At 42.6% G+C, this 13,400-nt stretch overlaps 1 protein-coding gene across 1 annotated transcript in view; it reads right to left on the bottom strand.

Annotated features, from left to right (window-relative positions):
* The window catches only part of LOC114697683 (amyloid beta precursor protein), a 228,935-nt gene that overhangs the window by 120,337 nt on the left and 95,198 nt on the right, over positions 1–13,400 (bottom strand). Inside the window, 2 exon segments of the mRNA XM_028875973.2 lie at positions 3,525–3,717; positions 6,519–6,631. Coding sequence (XP_028731806.1) covers positions 3,525–3,717; positions 6,519–6,631 — 306 coding nt within the window.

Genomic DNA, 13,400 nt, shown 5'->3' with positions numbered 1-13,400 from the left:
AGCAGGTATATCGGTAAAGGAAGTGGAGCCAGTGAGACACACAAGACAAGAGAGGGAAGGGGGGGGGGCCAGCGCGAATCAGGAATCCAGGCAGACCACAATAAAAAAGACAAAGACAGGGACAGGGGGCTAGAAGAAGGTACAGGAGATATTTAGGTAGCAGGGGAAACTTGCTTGTCTGCTTAATTAACATATACTGAGCGTCAACCAAAAACCAGGTACCTTGCTGCAGAAATCTGCAATGGTTAGCTATGAAAGTGTCATCAGTACAGCAAGGAAGCAAAGTGATGTTATGGACCAAGGTGAAGGGGGTTGGCTTGCATGGATTGTTATGTGGAAGATGATCTGGCCCCAAATGGGAGGAATTAAGTGCATCTAGAAACATTAAAGTCTCAGCTGATGTTACAGCATGAATAAGAAATGGAATTAACTACAGTTACACAACTTGATAGCTTAGAAAATTCAGAAGCAATTACTGGAAGAAATTAACCCTGGTCTTGAGAATTGACCAATGTATGTTTAGAAGCATAAGGGTTATCAGTATGTCTAGGATGTGTGGGTTATATAAATGGTTATCTGTTCAATCTGTCCTGATTAGGAAGATCAGGGGCAAAAAATAGAAGGAGAGAAGGAAGGAAGGAAGGAAGGAAGGAAGGAAGGAAGGAAGGAAGGAAGGAAGGAAGGAAGGAAGGAAGGAAGGAAGGAAGGAAGGAAGGGAGTGAAGGGGGAGGGAGTGAAGGGAGGGAGGGAGGGAGGGTCAATGGATTGCAAGTTGCTGCGGGGACGATGATTGTGAAATGGAACAAGACCTGGTGAGTATTTCAGATGTAAGATCACAGTAATAGTTGGAACCACTAAAGGTACACTGTTTCTAAGGGATGAGGGAGGTGAGGACCCGAAACAGAATACAAACAAAGATGACTAGGGAGGAGCCAGATAGCATTTCAAGTGGATGGTGATGACAGAGTGCCCATGTGACCCAGTGTGCCTGTCCCCTGCAGGTGATGACTGAGGTCTGAGTGCTCTCTCTCTCTGGTCTGGATAACATACTGTACGCCTTCTCCAGGAGGCAGCACAGGACATTCAAACAGTACATTCAAAGGAGAAAAACAAACATCTCTTAGTTTGGTGTTTGTAACCGTGAGAACAGAAAGGAGTCATAGAATCAGAGATGGGTATCAAGAAGGTACAGTTACTCAGTGAACATAACAAATAAACAAGAGACTTGGGTCAGAATACAAAGCTATCTGTCTAGATCAGTAGCAAGAGAAAGGGCTGCTGATTCAGTGCTTTCCTACAGCATCGCCCGTGATGGTTGCAATGGTGTCAGTAAGGCAGAAAAAGTGTAGGATGAAAAGATCAAGACTCCTGGAAAACCAGATTGAATAAAACTGAGATTTTACAAGATACACATAAATGTCTTATATGGGGAAGAAGCCTGGCAAAGGCTGCTAGCTCTCAAGAAAATAAAAACCATCATTTTAAAATTAAAAAGTCCCCATGGGGGCTGGGAGACAGGGCTTTGGTAAGGAGCTTGCCACACACTCACTCATGAGAGCCCTAGTTTGGTTCCTTAGTATCCATGTCTAAAAAAATAAGGTGGAGGATAATTAAGGAATACACACCCAATGTTGACCTCTAGTCTCTACTTACACACACACACACACACACACACACACACACACACACACACACACAGAATGTCCTTATGACATCAATACCAGATCATCAACATGGTTATAAATACACATCTAGTGCCTTAGAATTTTAACACCAATGATAGAAGTTTCCAGGTTTAAACGCCATGCTACATATTTTTTCAGTCCACAGTCAGGTGAGTAACTGGAAGTTAGCAAGTCGAGTATCCAATAGCCTATGAGGAAAGACAATGGCTACATAACTGGAATTCCCTTTTTGAATGCTGATTATATCGGCATTCTGTGGTCAGAGACCCAGGACAAGATTTGTTCCAAAAGCCTCTGAAACTTTCACATCTAGACGTGGCTGAGAAAGGACTGTAATGGGCTTGTGAGTGAGAACTGGGCCACCTCATTTCTAGAAAAAGAGATAATTAAGTTGAATCCATGCCCATTCCACGTGTGGCACACGGACAGAGGTATTGGGGGGTGGACGACAGCCATAATGGGGAACCCTTAACTCACTCAGTGGCAAAAAAGTCTTAGAAGCAAATTCTACTTCTCTGAGACTTCCTGCCTGGCAAACAGAAGGCTTACACATAGACTGAATTCTTATCACTGAGAAGTACCTGAGAAATCTATTTTCTGTTTCCTTGGCTATATGTCAACATAAATCAAACGTAGTTTTTTTAGGGGCAAGGGGAGCAAAACAATTAGCCAGGTGCAGTAGTGGAAGCCTTTAATTTCAACATTCAGGAGTCAGAGGCAGGTAGATCTCTGTGAGTTCTGGGCTAGCCTATTCTACATAGTAAGTCTAGACCAGACAGAGTTACATAGCTCTCAATGTAGTCTCTATCCTGTCTCAAAAACATAGATGGATGTAAGAAAATAGTAAAGAAGGAACATAAAGGACTGTAACACACACACACACACACACACACACACACACACACAGGTCCTGCCAAACTCAGGCAACCAGCACTAAAATGAAGCCTCATCTTAATAATAGAGAAGACAGGATTCCTAATGTATGTAAGTTCTTTCATATTAGTAAAATGGTTAGAAACATCCCATGCACATGTAGAAAAATCTATGGCTGAAGTGAGGAAGCTTTACCCTGTAACCATACGTTTTGTGACTCATGTCTGAGCTGGCTAACACTGGGAAGCAGCTGAGAGGACTTGGGTGGAAAGCTGGAGTCCCACATTTGACGGTATGGTATAACCTGAATCAACCAATGAACCAGGTCATATTTCTAACTCAGAGATTCCGGTTTCCTAGCCTCATGGAATATGGGTGTTTGTCTCCAAGTGAAAGTGGGCGTAGGATAATTAATTAAGGGATCAAGATCCCAAGGAATAGGAGGGAAAATTGTCTACAAGCAATCATGAAACTGAAGACAGCTAAAGAACTTCAGCAAGCATTTATGAATGGGAAATGATGATGGGGGGTCCCCCAAAAAGAAATTCCCCAAAGCAAATAACACGCCCACAAACACAAAACAACTCTTCCTTAACAAAAATTTGTACTGAGTTCGTGATTGACAAAAACCCTGGAAAAGTGTTGCAAAGTATTTCCAAATGATAGCTCTGACCTCACATCCACCAACTTCGAGGGACTGTCAGTGGGGTTTGGTCGGTATTCTTGACCGTCAAATGCAGCAGTGAAATTACTCCATGATGGTTCCTCAATAACACTAACGCTAAACAGCAGGCGATAATCACAGCAGCACCTCGGGGTTAGATCTGTCCGCTGGTAGCAAATGGGAACAGGAGTGGGAAGCGATCTTCCCAGCGTGAAACAGGAAGACGCATTCGTAGACTACCAACACCGCCATCATATGAGATGGTCCGGCCTCTCTGAGAGCCAGGACAAGAGCCGCCTTACCCCCATCAGTGTAGTCCGTGTCCGCTCCACCCCACCAGACATCGGAGTCATCCTCTTCTGCGTCAGCCGAGTCCACGTTGTCGCTTTCCTCAGCCAACGGGCAGCACACAAACTCCACCCCTCGGAACTTGTCGATGCCACAGGGCAGCAGCATGCCATAGTCATGTAAGTTGGTGCTCTTCTCGCTGCAGGTCTACAAAGGGAAGGAGGAGACGGTGAGGGTGAAGAGGGGTGCACACTGCAACCCCAGCCAGGACAATCGGCTGGGGCAGACACACTCGGAACCAATTTCACAAGGCAAGGGCGACTTGCGGCCTGAATTCGTTGACAACCTGGTCTTCAGCATGCGCTGCTTGGTACTCTGTATTGGCATCTTGGTATCTGTGTGGTGGTATTATGTTCCCCAAAATATTGTGCACCCTAATAAACTTATCTGGGGTCAGAGACAGAACAGCCACTAGATACAAAGGCTAGAAAATGGTGGCACTTTAATCCTAGCACTCCAGAGGTAGAAATCCCTCTGGATCTCTGAGTTCAAGGCCACATTGGAAATAGACAGGCATGGTGACTCATCACGCCTTTAATCCCAGAAAGCGAGCCTTTAATCCCAGGGAGTGGTGGTAGAAAGCAGAAAGGTATATAAGGCGTGAGGACCAGAAACTAGAAGCATTTGGCTGGTTAAGCTTTCAAGCTTCTAGCAGCACAGTTCAGCTGAGAGCCATTCGGATATGAGGACACAGAGGTTTCCAGTCTGAGGAAACAAGATCAGCTGAGAAGTTGGCTGTGAGGTTAGTTGTGGCTTGTTCTGTCTCTCTGACCATCCAGCATTTCACCCCAATAACTGACCCCAGGTTTGATTTTATTAATAAGAACTTTTAAGATTCATGCTACATATCTGGGCTGAAGAGATGGCTCAGTGGTTAAGCTTGTTGCTCTTGCAGCGGAGCCCTGCTCCATGCCCAGAAGCCACATGATGGTTCACAACCATCCTTACCTCCAGGTACAAGGGATCCAATACCCTCTACTGATTCTGTGGCCTCTGGGCACCAGGCACACACCTGATGCCTATAAAACACTCATATACATAAAATAAATATATCTTAAAAATATTTTTTAAATGTGTTTTGATGTCTACAAAGCAAAGGTTAAAAGGAAATGGTTCAGAAGGCTCATATGGGAACAAACAGCCCAGGCTTTGAGCTATGATGGTTTATCAGGAGTTGAGGGTGTCTCCTATGTCTCCTACCCATCCCCACCTCCACGCCACATGCAGATTTCATCCACTCAGTTCCACCTTATTCTGGATACTTGGTCTCTTGGCTCATTTCCCAGAGTCCCACTCCTAGGAAGGAAGAAACTGTCCTCTACAGTCACAAAGAAATCAGAACTCACAGCAGAGGGATTTCTTTCTCAGGATCTTCTTGATTCTCTTGGGATCTGTTAATTTCTCGCAAATCTATGCTAACAGAAAACTGAGAAACTATCTCCCGGTGACAGAGAAAAGATTAATAATTCAACATGCCTAGGGAAGCAGTAAAAATATTATAAATGTATTTTAACCTCACAGGAATCTACAGTGTGTTGTTTCTTAATTACAAAGTATTTTTCCTTTGAAAACTCGGAAAAAAAATGCAAAGTGAGGTTATCAGTTGGGAAGCTGCACTTCAAATTATGTGGTCTGCTTTAAGCTCAGCTGGCTCCTCAACCTCCAAAATCACTTTTACGTAAAGTAACTTTGTTTTGTGGTGAGTCAGAACACTATTGTATGAAAGGCAAAATAATGTCAGATCTTTTTATTTTTTTCTTTCATTCTTGAAGCTCAACAGATTTGACATTTGGACCACACAATTTGCCGGGGCGTCAGGCCTGGTGGCACAGACCTGTAATTCTGGCTACTTGGAAGGCTGTGGCAAGTTCAAAGCCTGGTTGAACTGAATGAGTTAGCAAGACTCTGTATCACAAAATGCAAGGTAGAAACAAGGACAAGGAATCAGCTCAAAGAGGGATTGTAGCTCAGCACACACAAGACACTGGATTCAATCCTTAGTGGAAAGAAAAAGTAAAGAAATGTTGCAGGGTGGAGCCTGCCCTGTTAACTGTAGGGTAGTTAGCACATTGCTGGTCTCAGACTGCTCTAGGCCGATGGTGGCACCCCCTGTAGCTAGGACAAGAAAACAAATATCCAGCCTTCCTAGGAAGAAAAAGGGATGCAAAACTGACCCTAGTGGTGAACTCCTGAGACGCACAAAGGACCCTAATTCTAGAACACTCATGCCACCATCCCGACACAACCACTTAGGAGAAAAACATTATACTTGTATCAAAAGGACAGTGCGATTTTGAGGGTGATCATTCCATAAAATGACATTGCATTCTACTGTCTTTAATCTTTCACCGATTTAGTCAAAAGCCGGAGTTAGCAAAGGCCTGAGCATGCTGCCACAGGTTCATCCACTGTGGAAAGGAAGGTGGCAGGGTGGCCTGGTGAATATAAACCCGGAGGGTGTAACTTAAACATGATATGGTGACTGTGGCCTTCGAGGTGGTGTTGGACATGTGGCTTCTTTGTTCTACAACTGCACTCACCAATAGCTAGTTAAATTATGAAAACCACATGGAACAGCAAAAAAGAAAATAGAAAATCAACTGAACAAGATGTACATCTTAAAGTCACACCAACTGAAGACGACAGTTTTATGTTCATTTGTAAGATAGAGCCCAAACATATAACTAAGAGGCACTATTTTTTGACCATTAGAACTGTTCCTGGATAGAGGAAGCCAACTATGTACACAGACAAGGCGCACAGCAGCTCACTGGAGTTTCTGTTCAGTGGCCGTGCAAACAAAATTACTCTAAAAACTAAATTTTTAAAATGCTTTAGTTACTCGTATAGGGTTTCTATAAAGAACTCGTTGCCTTGAGTAGGTCCTCAAATGTCTTTGCATGTCCCCAGGAAAATCTCTCTGTAAGAAGGTAATCGTGGGCCGGTACCTCTTTGGCGACGGTGTGCCAGTGAAGGTGGGTCTCACAGACATCCATCCGCTCCTGGTGTAGAAACTTGCACTTGTCGGGAACGAGAAGGGCATCGCTCACGAACTCACCAACTGAAAGAGAGAAAAAAAGCCACTCCGTGTCATTCTGTGTGCACCTACCGACCTCACCATGGAGACCCAAAGGCCAGACAGAGGTCAGAGAACTTACCCAACTTTCAATGCCTAAAAAGCCCCCGCCAAAAGACCTCAGGACCTTGAGAATGGTTCGACAACCAACTTCCTTGCCACCACGGCCACACAGATGGACTTGATGGTTATATATTCCCTACATATTCCCAGTGTCACCGCCTTTAGCTTATCTCAGTTTCTTCCTCCATGTAAAAGCTGCATAACTAATCGCTGGCAGTCATTGTCGGCAAGGGGTAAAATACAAAAATGGACAGTTTCAATTTGAGCAGTAGCAACAATTACGTATTTATTTCTGTATTCTGAAATTTTTAAACTGCTTGCAAACTATTAGAGACTATAGCATTTTTAAATGTTAACCCCCCCCAAATGTATACATACACATGTGTATTATATACGTGTTTATATAAAGACACATGGGAGAGATAAGTCCATTTAAATTCTGGAATCTGTTTTCTTTGAACTTTACATTTCATGTGAAATGTTCCTAGGCATGACTGGCATTGCAGATCTAGAAATATTACATCATGTCCCTCATACACTCACTCAGGAGGGTGAAAGATGGACAGTGGAAAACAACTCATACACTGTGAAATTAATTTATCTTGATTGTATCCACTGTGGTATCCCCACACATTAAGAACACAATCTGCACACAATAAATAATGAATATCTGTTGAAGAATGAAGAGGTTACATTCTGCACTAGAATGAAGTGTGTACTGGGCCATCATAGTGAATGAATCGAACAGGGTGCACTATGGAAGGTGTTCAGGTAGAAATAACGTTAAAGATGAGTCTAGATGGGTGAGCAGAATACGCCATTCAGGAATGAAAAGAAGTTTCTCAGTGTATGGACAGCTTCTATTTATCATCTGAGTTTCTCTGCTATAATAAAATACTCTGACAAACACAACCTAAGGGAGAAAGAGCTTATTCTGGATCATGGTTCAAGGATACAGTTCATCTTGGTGGGGAAATAAAGGCAGGAGGAGCCCGAACCCACTGTGACATTACATTCACAACCAGGAAGCAGAGAATGATGAATACCACCTGCTTCTCAGCTCCCCCTTTCCACTTATACTGTCTAGGACCCTGACCAGGGAATCATGGTGTCACGCACAGAGGGCGAGTTGTTCCACCTCAGTTAACACAATCAAGATAATCAACCACAGGCATGCCCAGAGGCCAGTCTCCCATGCGACTCTAGATTCCATCAAGTCGATGATTAACACTGACCATCACACTATTACATCCCTGTCCCTGATGCAGTTCTAGCAAACATGTTCATACTGGACGGATGGATGGATGCATGGGTGGATGGATTGATGGATGCATGGATGGGTGGATGGCAAAGGGCACTTTGAAACTTCCCACCAGAGCAAAACCAAAAAAAAAAAAAAAAAAAAATGGAACTGCATCAATCATGCATCTCACTCCACAGAGCAATGATGTCATCTATAAATCTACTTCCCAAGTGAGAAACCTCTGCCAAGAAACCTGCCCAAGGCAACGTGTACCTCAGGAGATTATAACCTAGTTCCAGAGCTAAACAGATATGAACTATGAGGAAAGAGACAGCAATGCAAATGATGTCACAGCTTTATTTTATATCATGTGATATAAAATAAAGCAAAACAAATAACAAAAACAATAAACAAACAAACTCAGAAGAAGAGTGGGAGAATTCAAATAAAGGCAGCCTTTTCTTAAATGATCGCACCTTTCCCAGGTGAACTACTCAGGGCATCTGAGGTCAGGTAACCAATCCTGGCAGCCAGGAAGAACACCTAATGTTTGAGGTATTTCAGGACAAGGCTACAGGGGGTCTGAAGGGACCACTGGTCCGGCCTCCTCAGTTAGCATGGGTCAGCCACATTTGCAACTGTTCAGAATACTAAATGATGTTTTTCTGTTTCATATGTAATTATCGGAAAGATTAAATGGCCAAACTAAGACTATTAATATTGAATTCATTTGTGAGACGATCAAAAGCAAATTAAGATGTTCCAGACCATGGCCTGAATAAGTTCTTGGGGTACAAATAGAAAAATTGGTGCCAAGCAACAAAATAAAACTCATCTGTTTCCAGGCCTATATCACAATGCGGAACCAGTCACTGAAGGATACTTACTTCAGTAAAATGCAATGCCTGTCCACAGGGCAGCCACTGCATTAATTACATTCTAACGACTGTCCATTCTATTTTAAAAGGATACTGGCATTTTTAATTTGCAAATGCTTTACTTCATATTCCAAAGATCACTATAAGCTACAGATACTGCCTATAGCTACAGAAATTGCTTTAGCAAAGGACTGATACTAGTTACTTAAAAAGCCCTCAGGACAAAGGGTAAAAGGGGAAAGCTCATTTTGCCGTCTCATTAAAATGAAATTTAGCAATGGACAGCACTTCTGATCTTCCTCTGAGGGTTGGGAAAGCATATTAGAAGGCTACTCATCAGAAAGGTTAAGAGGTTAAACTGGAAAAATCTCCTCCAAAGTTTGAGAGAGAGTGGAGAGATGGCTCGGCAGATAAGAGGATGTTGAGTGCGGGTCCTGGCATCCACGTTGCAGCTCCAGCCCCAGTGTGACCCAACACGTGTGGCCTCTGTGGGTATCTGCACTCACGTGCAGGTATCCACCCTGGGACATACACACATACACATAACTAAAAATGAAAACGAATCATAAAAAAACTTTAAGTTTAAGAAAGAATCGAAAGGATTGAAGCCTCTACACAACTGAGTTAGAAATCCAATTAAAAAAAAAAAAATCTATGCTAAGACAGAGTTTAGTTTTATGGGAGAGCTGTTTGTTTTGATGTAAACTTAGAGCAGCAGGAAAATTAAAGTTTATTGATTTTTTTTTTTAAATCTATGATAGGTAATGACCTGGGTTTTCCATACAAAACAAACAAACAATGGGTGCTTTTAGTTTTGAAATAAACCTGCTTGCATGGATTCATCCTTAAAGTGCACAATTTCTTAACAAAATTCAGATGAAGGAGGTCAAGAATCACGAGAAATTGTGCTCACATCTACCTATTTTCTAGGAAATTTGGCACTATCTACTCTACATAGAAAATTCTTCAATGTACACTGGGCATGTTTATTGGTAGCCATGCAAACATTTTACGTGGAAAAAAAATCATATATAAAGCACACATGCAAATTTTGGTGGAGAGAGTGTTTTTTAAAGTAAATAAAATGTGGACTTGGCTGCTTGGCTGAAGTCTTGGCAAGTAAGCAAAGGTGCCGAATTCAACAGGGACCCTGCAGCTTCTGCCTGCTGGCTCTTTGGTAGTCTGTGAGAACAAATGTCTAGCCTAAATCACCTCATTTTGTAGATGGGCGGGAAGAAGTCCAGTCAAGAGGCCCACAGACAGAGCCAACAGGCAGTAGAACTGAGCTGAAAATTCAGGTGTCCTCTGAGAGACATCTTGACTCATTTAAACTCTGCTCACAATGGTTTATATGGCCAAATTCCTTGACTTTTATTTATTTATTTATTTATTTATTTAAAAAAAATGTATCCTAAGTCTGTGAAATACTTTATTGTGAGTTACACTGTGGTTAATCTGGCATTAAAAAAAAAACTAGACTAAAATTATGGAGCAAGCCAAATAAACTGGCTGAAAGCACATTCTGCTTTGTTGACTCGGACATGTACTGCCGTTGTTGGACAACTTTCTCATGCTCTGTCGTCACAAGATAGACGGTCTATAGAAACTTATGACCTCATGTCCATGCTCCAGGCAGAACGAGCCAAGGATTGGAGGTTTTCTGTTATGAAATTTCCCAGCATTACTAGGGAGAGAGATCCTCCAGATGGCCCCCACCAACAGAGAACATTTTTTCCCCCACCATTAGTTGACAAATTGAGCTGCAAGGGAACTTGAAAGTATTTCCAACTGAGCACGCATAGGCATCTTGACACAAAAGAATGCAGAATTCTTAGAGAAAGGAAAAAGTGGAACTGGATATTAAATAGTTGAGAAGCAAATTCTCCAATACTGTGCTGTTCAAAAGCAGGAATGCATTTCCAATTATTATATTGTGACTTTACAAATAGACATAATCCAGGAATGAGGCAGAACTAGGAATCCAAACAGCCACTACAGGAAACATGAGGAGACTCTACCTGTTCACCCCACAGGGAAAAAAAACAAGAGGGGAACCAGTGTGAGACAACTGAGTAAAAGTTCTCAAAACTGAGGCTATTTGACTTCTGAAGAAACTGATTTCAAAGGTAAAGCTGTCACACATCGATTTTCTGAGGCACAAAGATCTCAGCTGAACAAAACAAAACAAAAAACAACTTTTGACTGGAGTGATACCTCATTTGGTCTTAGTGTTTGGCTCGAAAGTACGAGCTTTTGATTTTGATCCCCAGAATTCATTTTGCAAGAAGACCTGGGTAAGGTAGCATGTAATCATAATCCCAGTGCTGGGGTAGGTAGAGACCCCTGGGGCTTGCTGGCCAGCCAGCCTAGCCTGCTTAGAGAACTCCAACCATGAGAAGTCCTATTTCAAAAAAAATTAGGTGTAGATCATCTGAGAAATGACAGCCAAGGTTGTCCCCTGATCTTTACGTATGTGCATGTGCACGGATATACAGGCACACAGGCACGCACGCACACGTGCAAATAAACTCAAATGAATTCTCAAGTGTAGAGTAAGTGGCCAGAATCACAGGAATGAAAAAAATCAAAAGGTCTGAAGGCCGATGGACTTGTGCATGGCATGCAGCCCCAGTCCTTCTCTCAAAGGCTGGAGATTATCTTAAAGGGAGGTGGGGTGGAGGGCTGGCAGTGGAATGCTTGAAAACAACAAAGCCCGCCCCACCCGCCATGTGTATGAGCCTATCTCACCAGCGAGGTGAGAGGAGAGTCTTAGTAACTCTGAGCAACATCCTGGAACATTCCTCAGGACTTCAATGCAGCTTCTCCCGTTGGGTTCAGAACCTTGCAAGAGAGGCAGCTACAACAGTCACATTTTTAGTTTTATGAGAAGAGGAGGCAAGAGAAAACATGTGACCAACCAGGTCACACATGCAGGAAGCAGTAGAGTGGGGGAGAATTAAAAGAGTTAATTTCCGTGAAGCGCTCAACCCACTGTCCAGAGCAAAGATGCTCCATTCATTACTAGTACCCTTCCCCCAGTAACCATGTGCCAACCATGTCTTATCTTAGTAACAGCTGCAGTAATAAAAACAGCAACAGGTACTCATCATTGCTTACTCAGACTCATGTACCAACTGCAGGCAACAGGGCTCACATTTATTATGCTATCACTATTCTGCGGCAGCCTCACAGATGAAGAGGTGCTGCTGTCCGCTTGAATATCATTTATGATATGATAAATGACAGCACCAGTCAACAGAGTGAGACAGAGTCCCTAGATGGGAGCAATGATCCCCAAAGTCTCACGATGGGCAGTGGTCCTAGCAAGAAGTCCAGGTATCTTCAAACACCTCTCCCCACCCAAGATGCCTCAGTCCATCCCAAACTCAACTCTTCACAGCAAGTTATTTACACTTCTCTTAGTGCTGAGAATACAGAAAAGGGACAAAAGACACAATAAAATAGCATTCTAGAGGGAAGTAATAAAGGCCAAACTGTTAGCTGATGAGAAATAGTATAGGGAAAAGGTGGAAGGATGGGAGTAGGGACTAATCTGTGGAACAAGATAGAGAATTTTACTAGGTGGTGAGAGTGACTAGGACCCTTGACTCGATTGGAGGAAGTGAGAGAAGAAAAAAGAAAACATCATACATCAGACAGAAAACATTCCAGCCATAGAACAAAGGGTACAGAAGTCCCTAGCAAATGCATGCTGATGAGACTCAGACAAAAGTATGTGGTGGAGAATTTTCAGAGAGGAATAATTTGCAAGAGATCATGGGTGGGTGAGGGCAGACTACAAGGCTTTCAACTACACAACTGATGCGCATTCCTGAGAAACGCAGGAAACCTGGGACGTTGTTCACAATTATTTGTATCAATGGAGTCAAGGTTGGAAGGAAGAAGACCAGGTTGGGGTGTTGCAATTATCCATGTGAGAAGTAACCATGGCTCAGGCTAGGATGAAAACGGTAGATGAAAGGCAGAAACAAAGCCTACCCCAACTACACAAACTAGAAGACACTTCACACTGAAAATGATGAACAGCATCAGATGTTTCTCATTTGTCCTCAAAAATGTATAAACAAATAACCAACCCAGATTCATGTACTCTTTAATTTACACTACTACATATGTGTATATCAAACTGATAACTACAGACCAAAGAAATGTTTACTCATATTTACTTGGAAAACTATTTTTGTTTTTACCACTTTAGATGCACTGACATCCTATAACATTCGCATGCAGACAGAAGGCTGGGAAGCAAATGTTCTGGGAGGCATTTGGATGGCTACAATCCTTTCAAAAGTGGCCAAAATACTTCTCAACCAGCTCTGCACATGACAGAGTTTTGTCTCATACTGCGGGTCACTTCTGGGTTCCCAAGAACACTTGAGTAGATTACACAGTTCTGCAATGAGACTATACTGTCAACCAACATGTCACTGTAACTATTACGATAATAGCTGGCAGATGGGCTTCTTTAGAGAACTCCTTGCAGATGGCACCAGCTAAGTGGATGGTTTAAGATAAGCTAAAAACAAAAGAAGTGAACACCAAAAGTTTC

Source organism: Peromyscus leucopus, chromosome 12 (assembly GCF_004664715.2).
Source record: "Peromyscus leucopus breed LL Stock chromosome 12, UCI_PerLeu_2.1, whole genome shotgun sequence".
Taxonomy (NCBI): domain Eukaryota; kingdom Metazoa; phylum Chordata; class Mammalia; order Rodentia; family Cricetidae; genus Peromyscus; species Peromyscus leucopus.
Note: the sequence above shows the minus strand (reverse complement) of the source record. Positions and strands in the feature narration are given on the sequence as shown.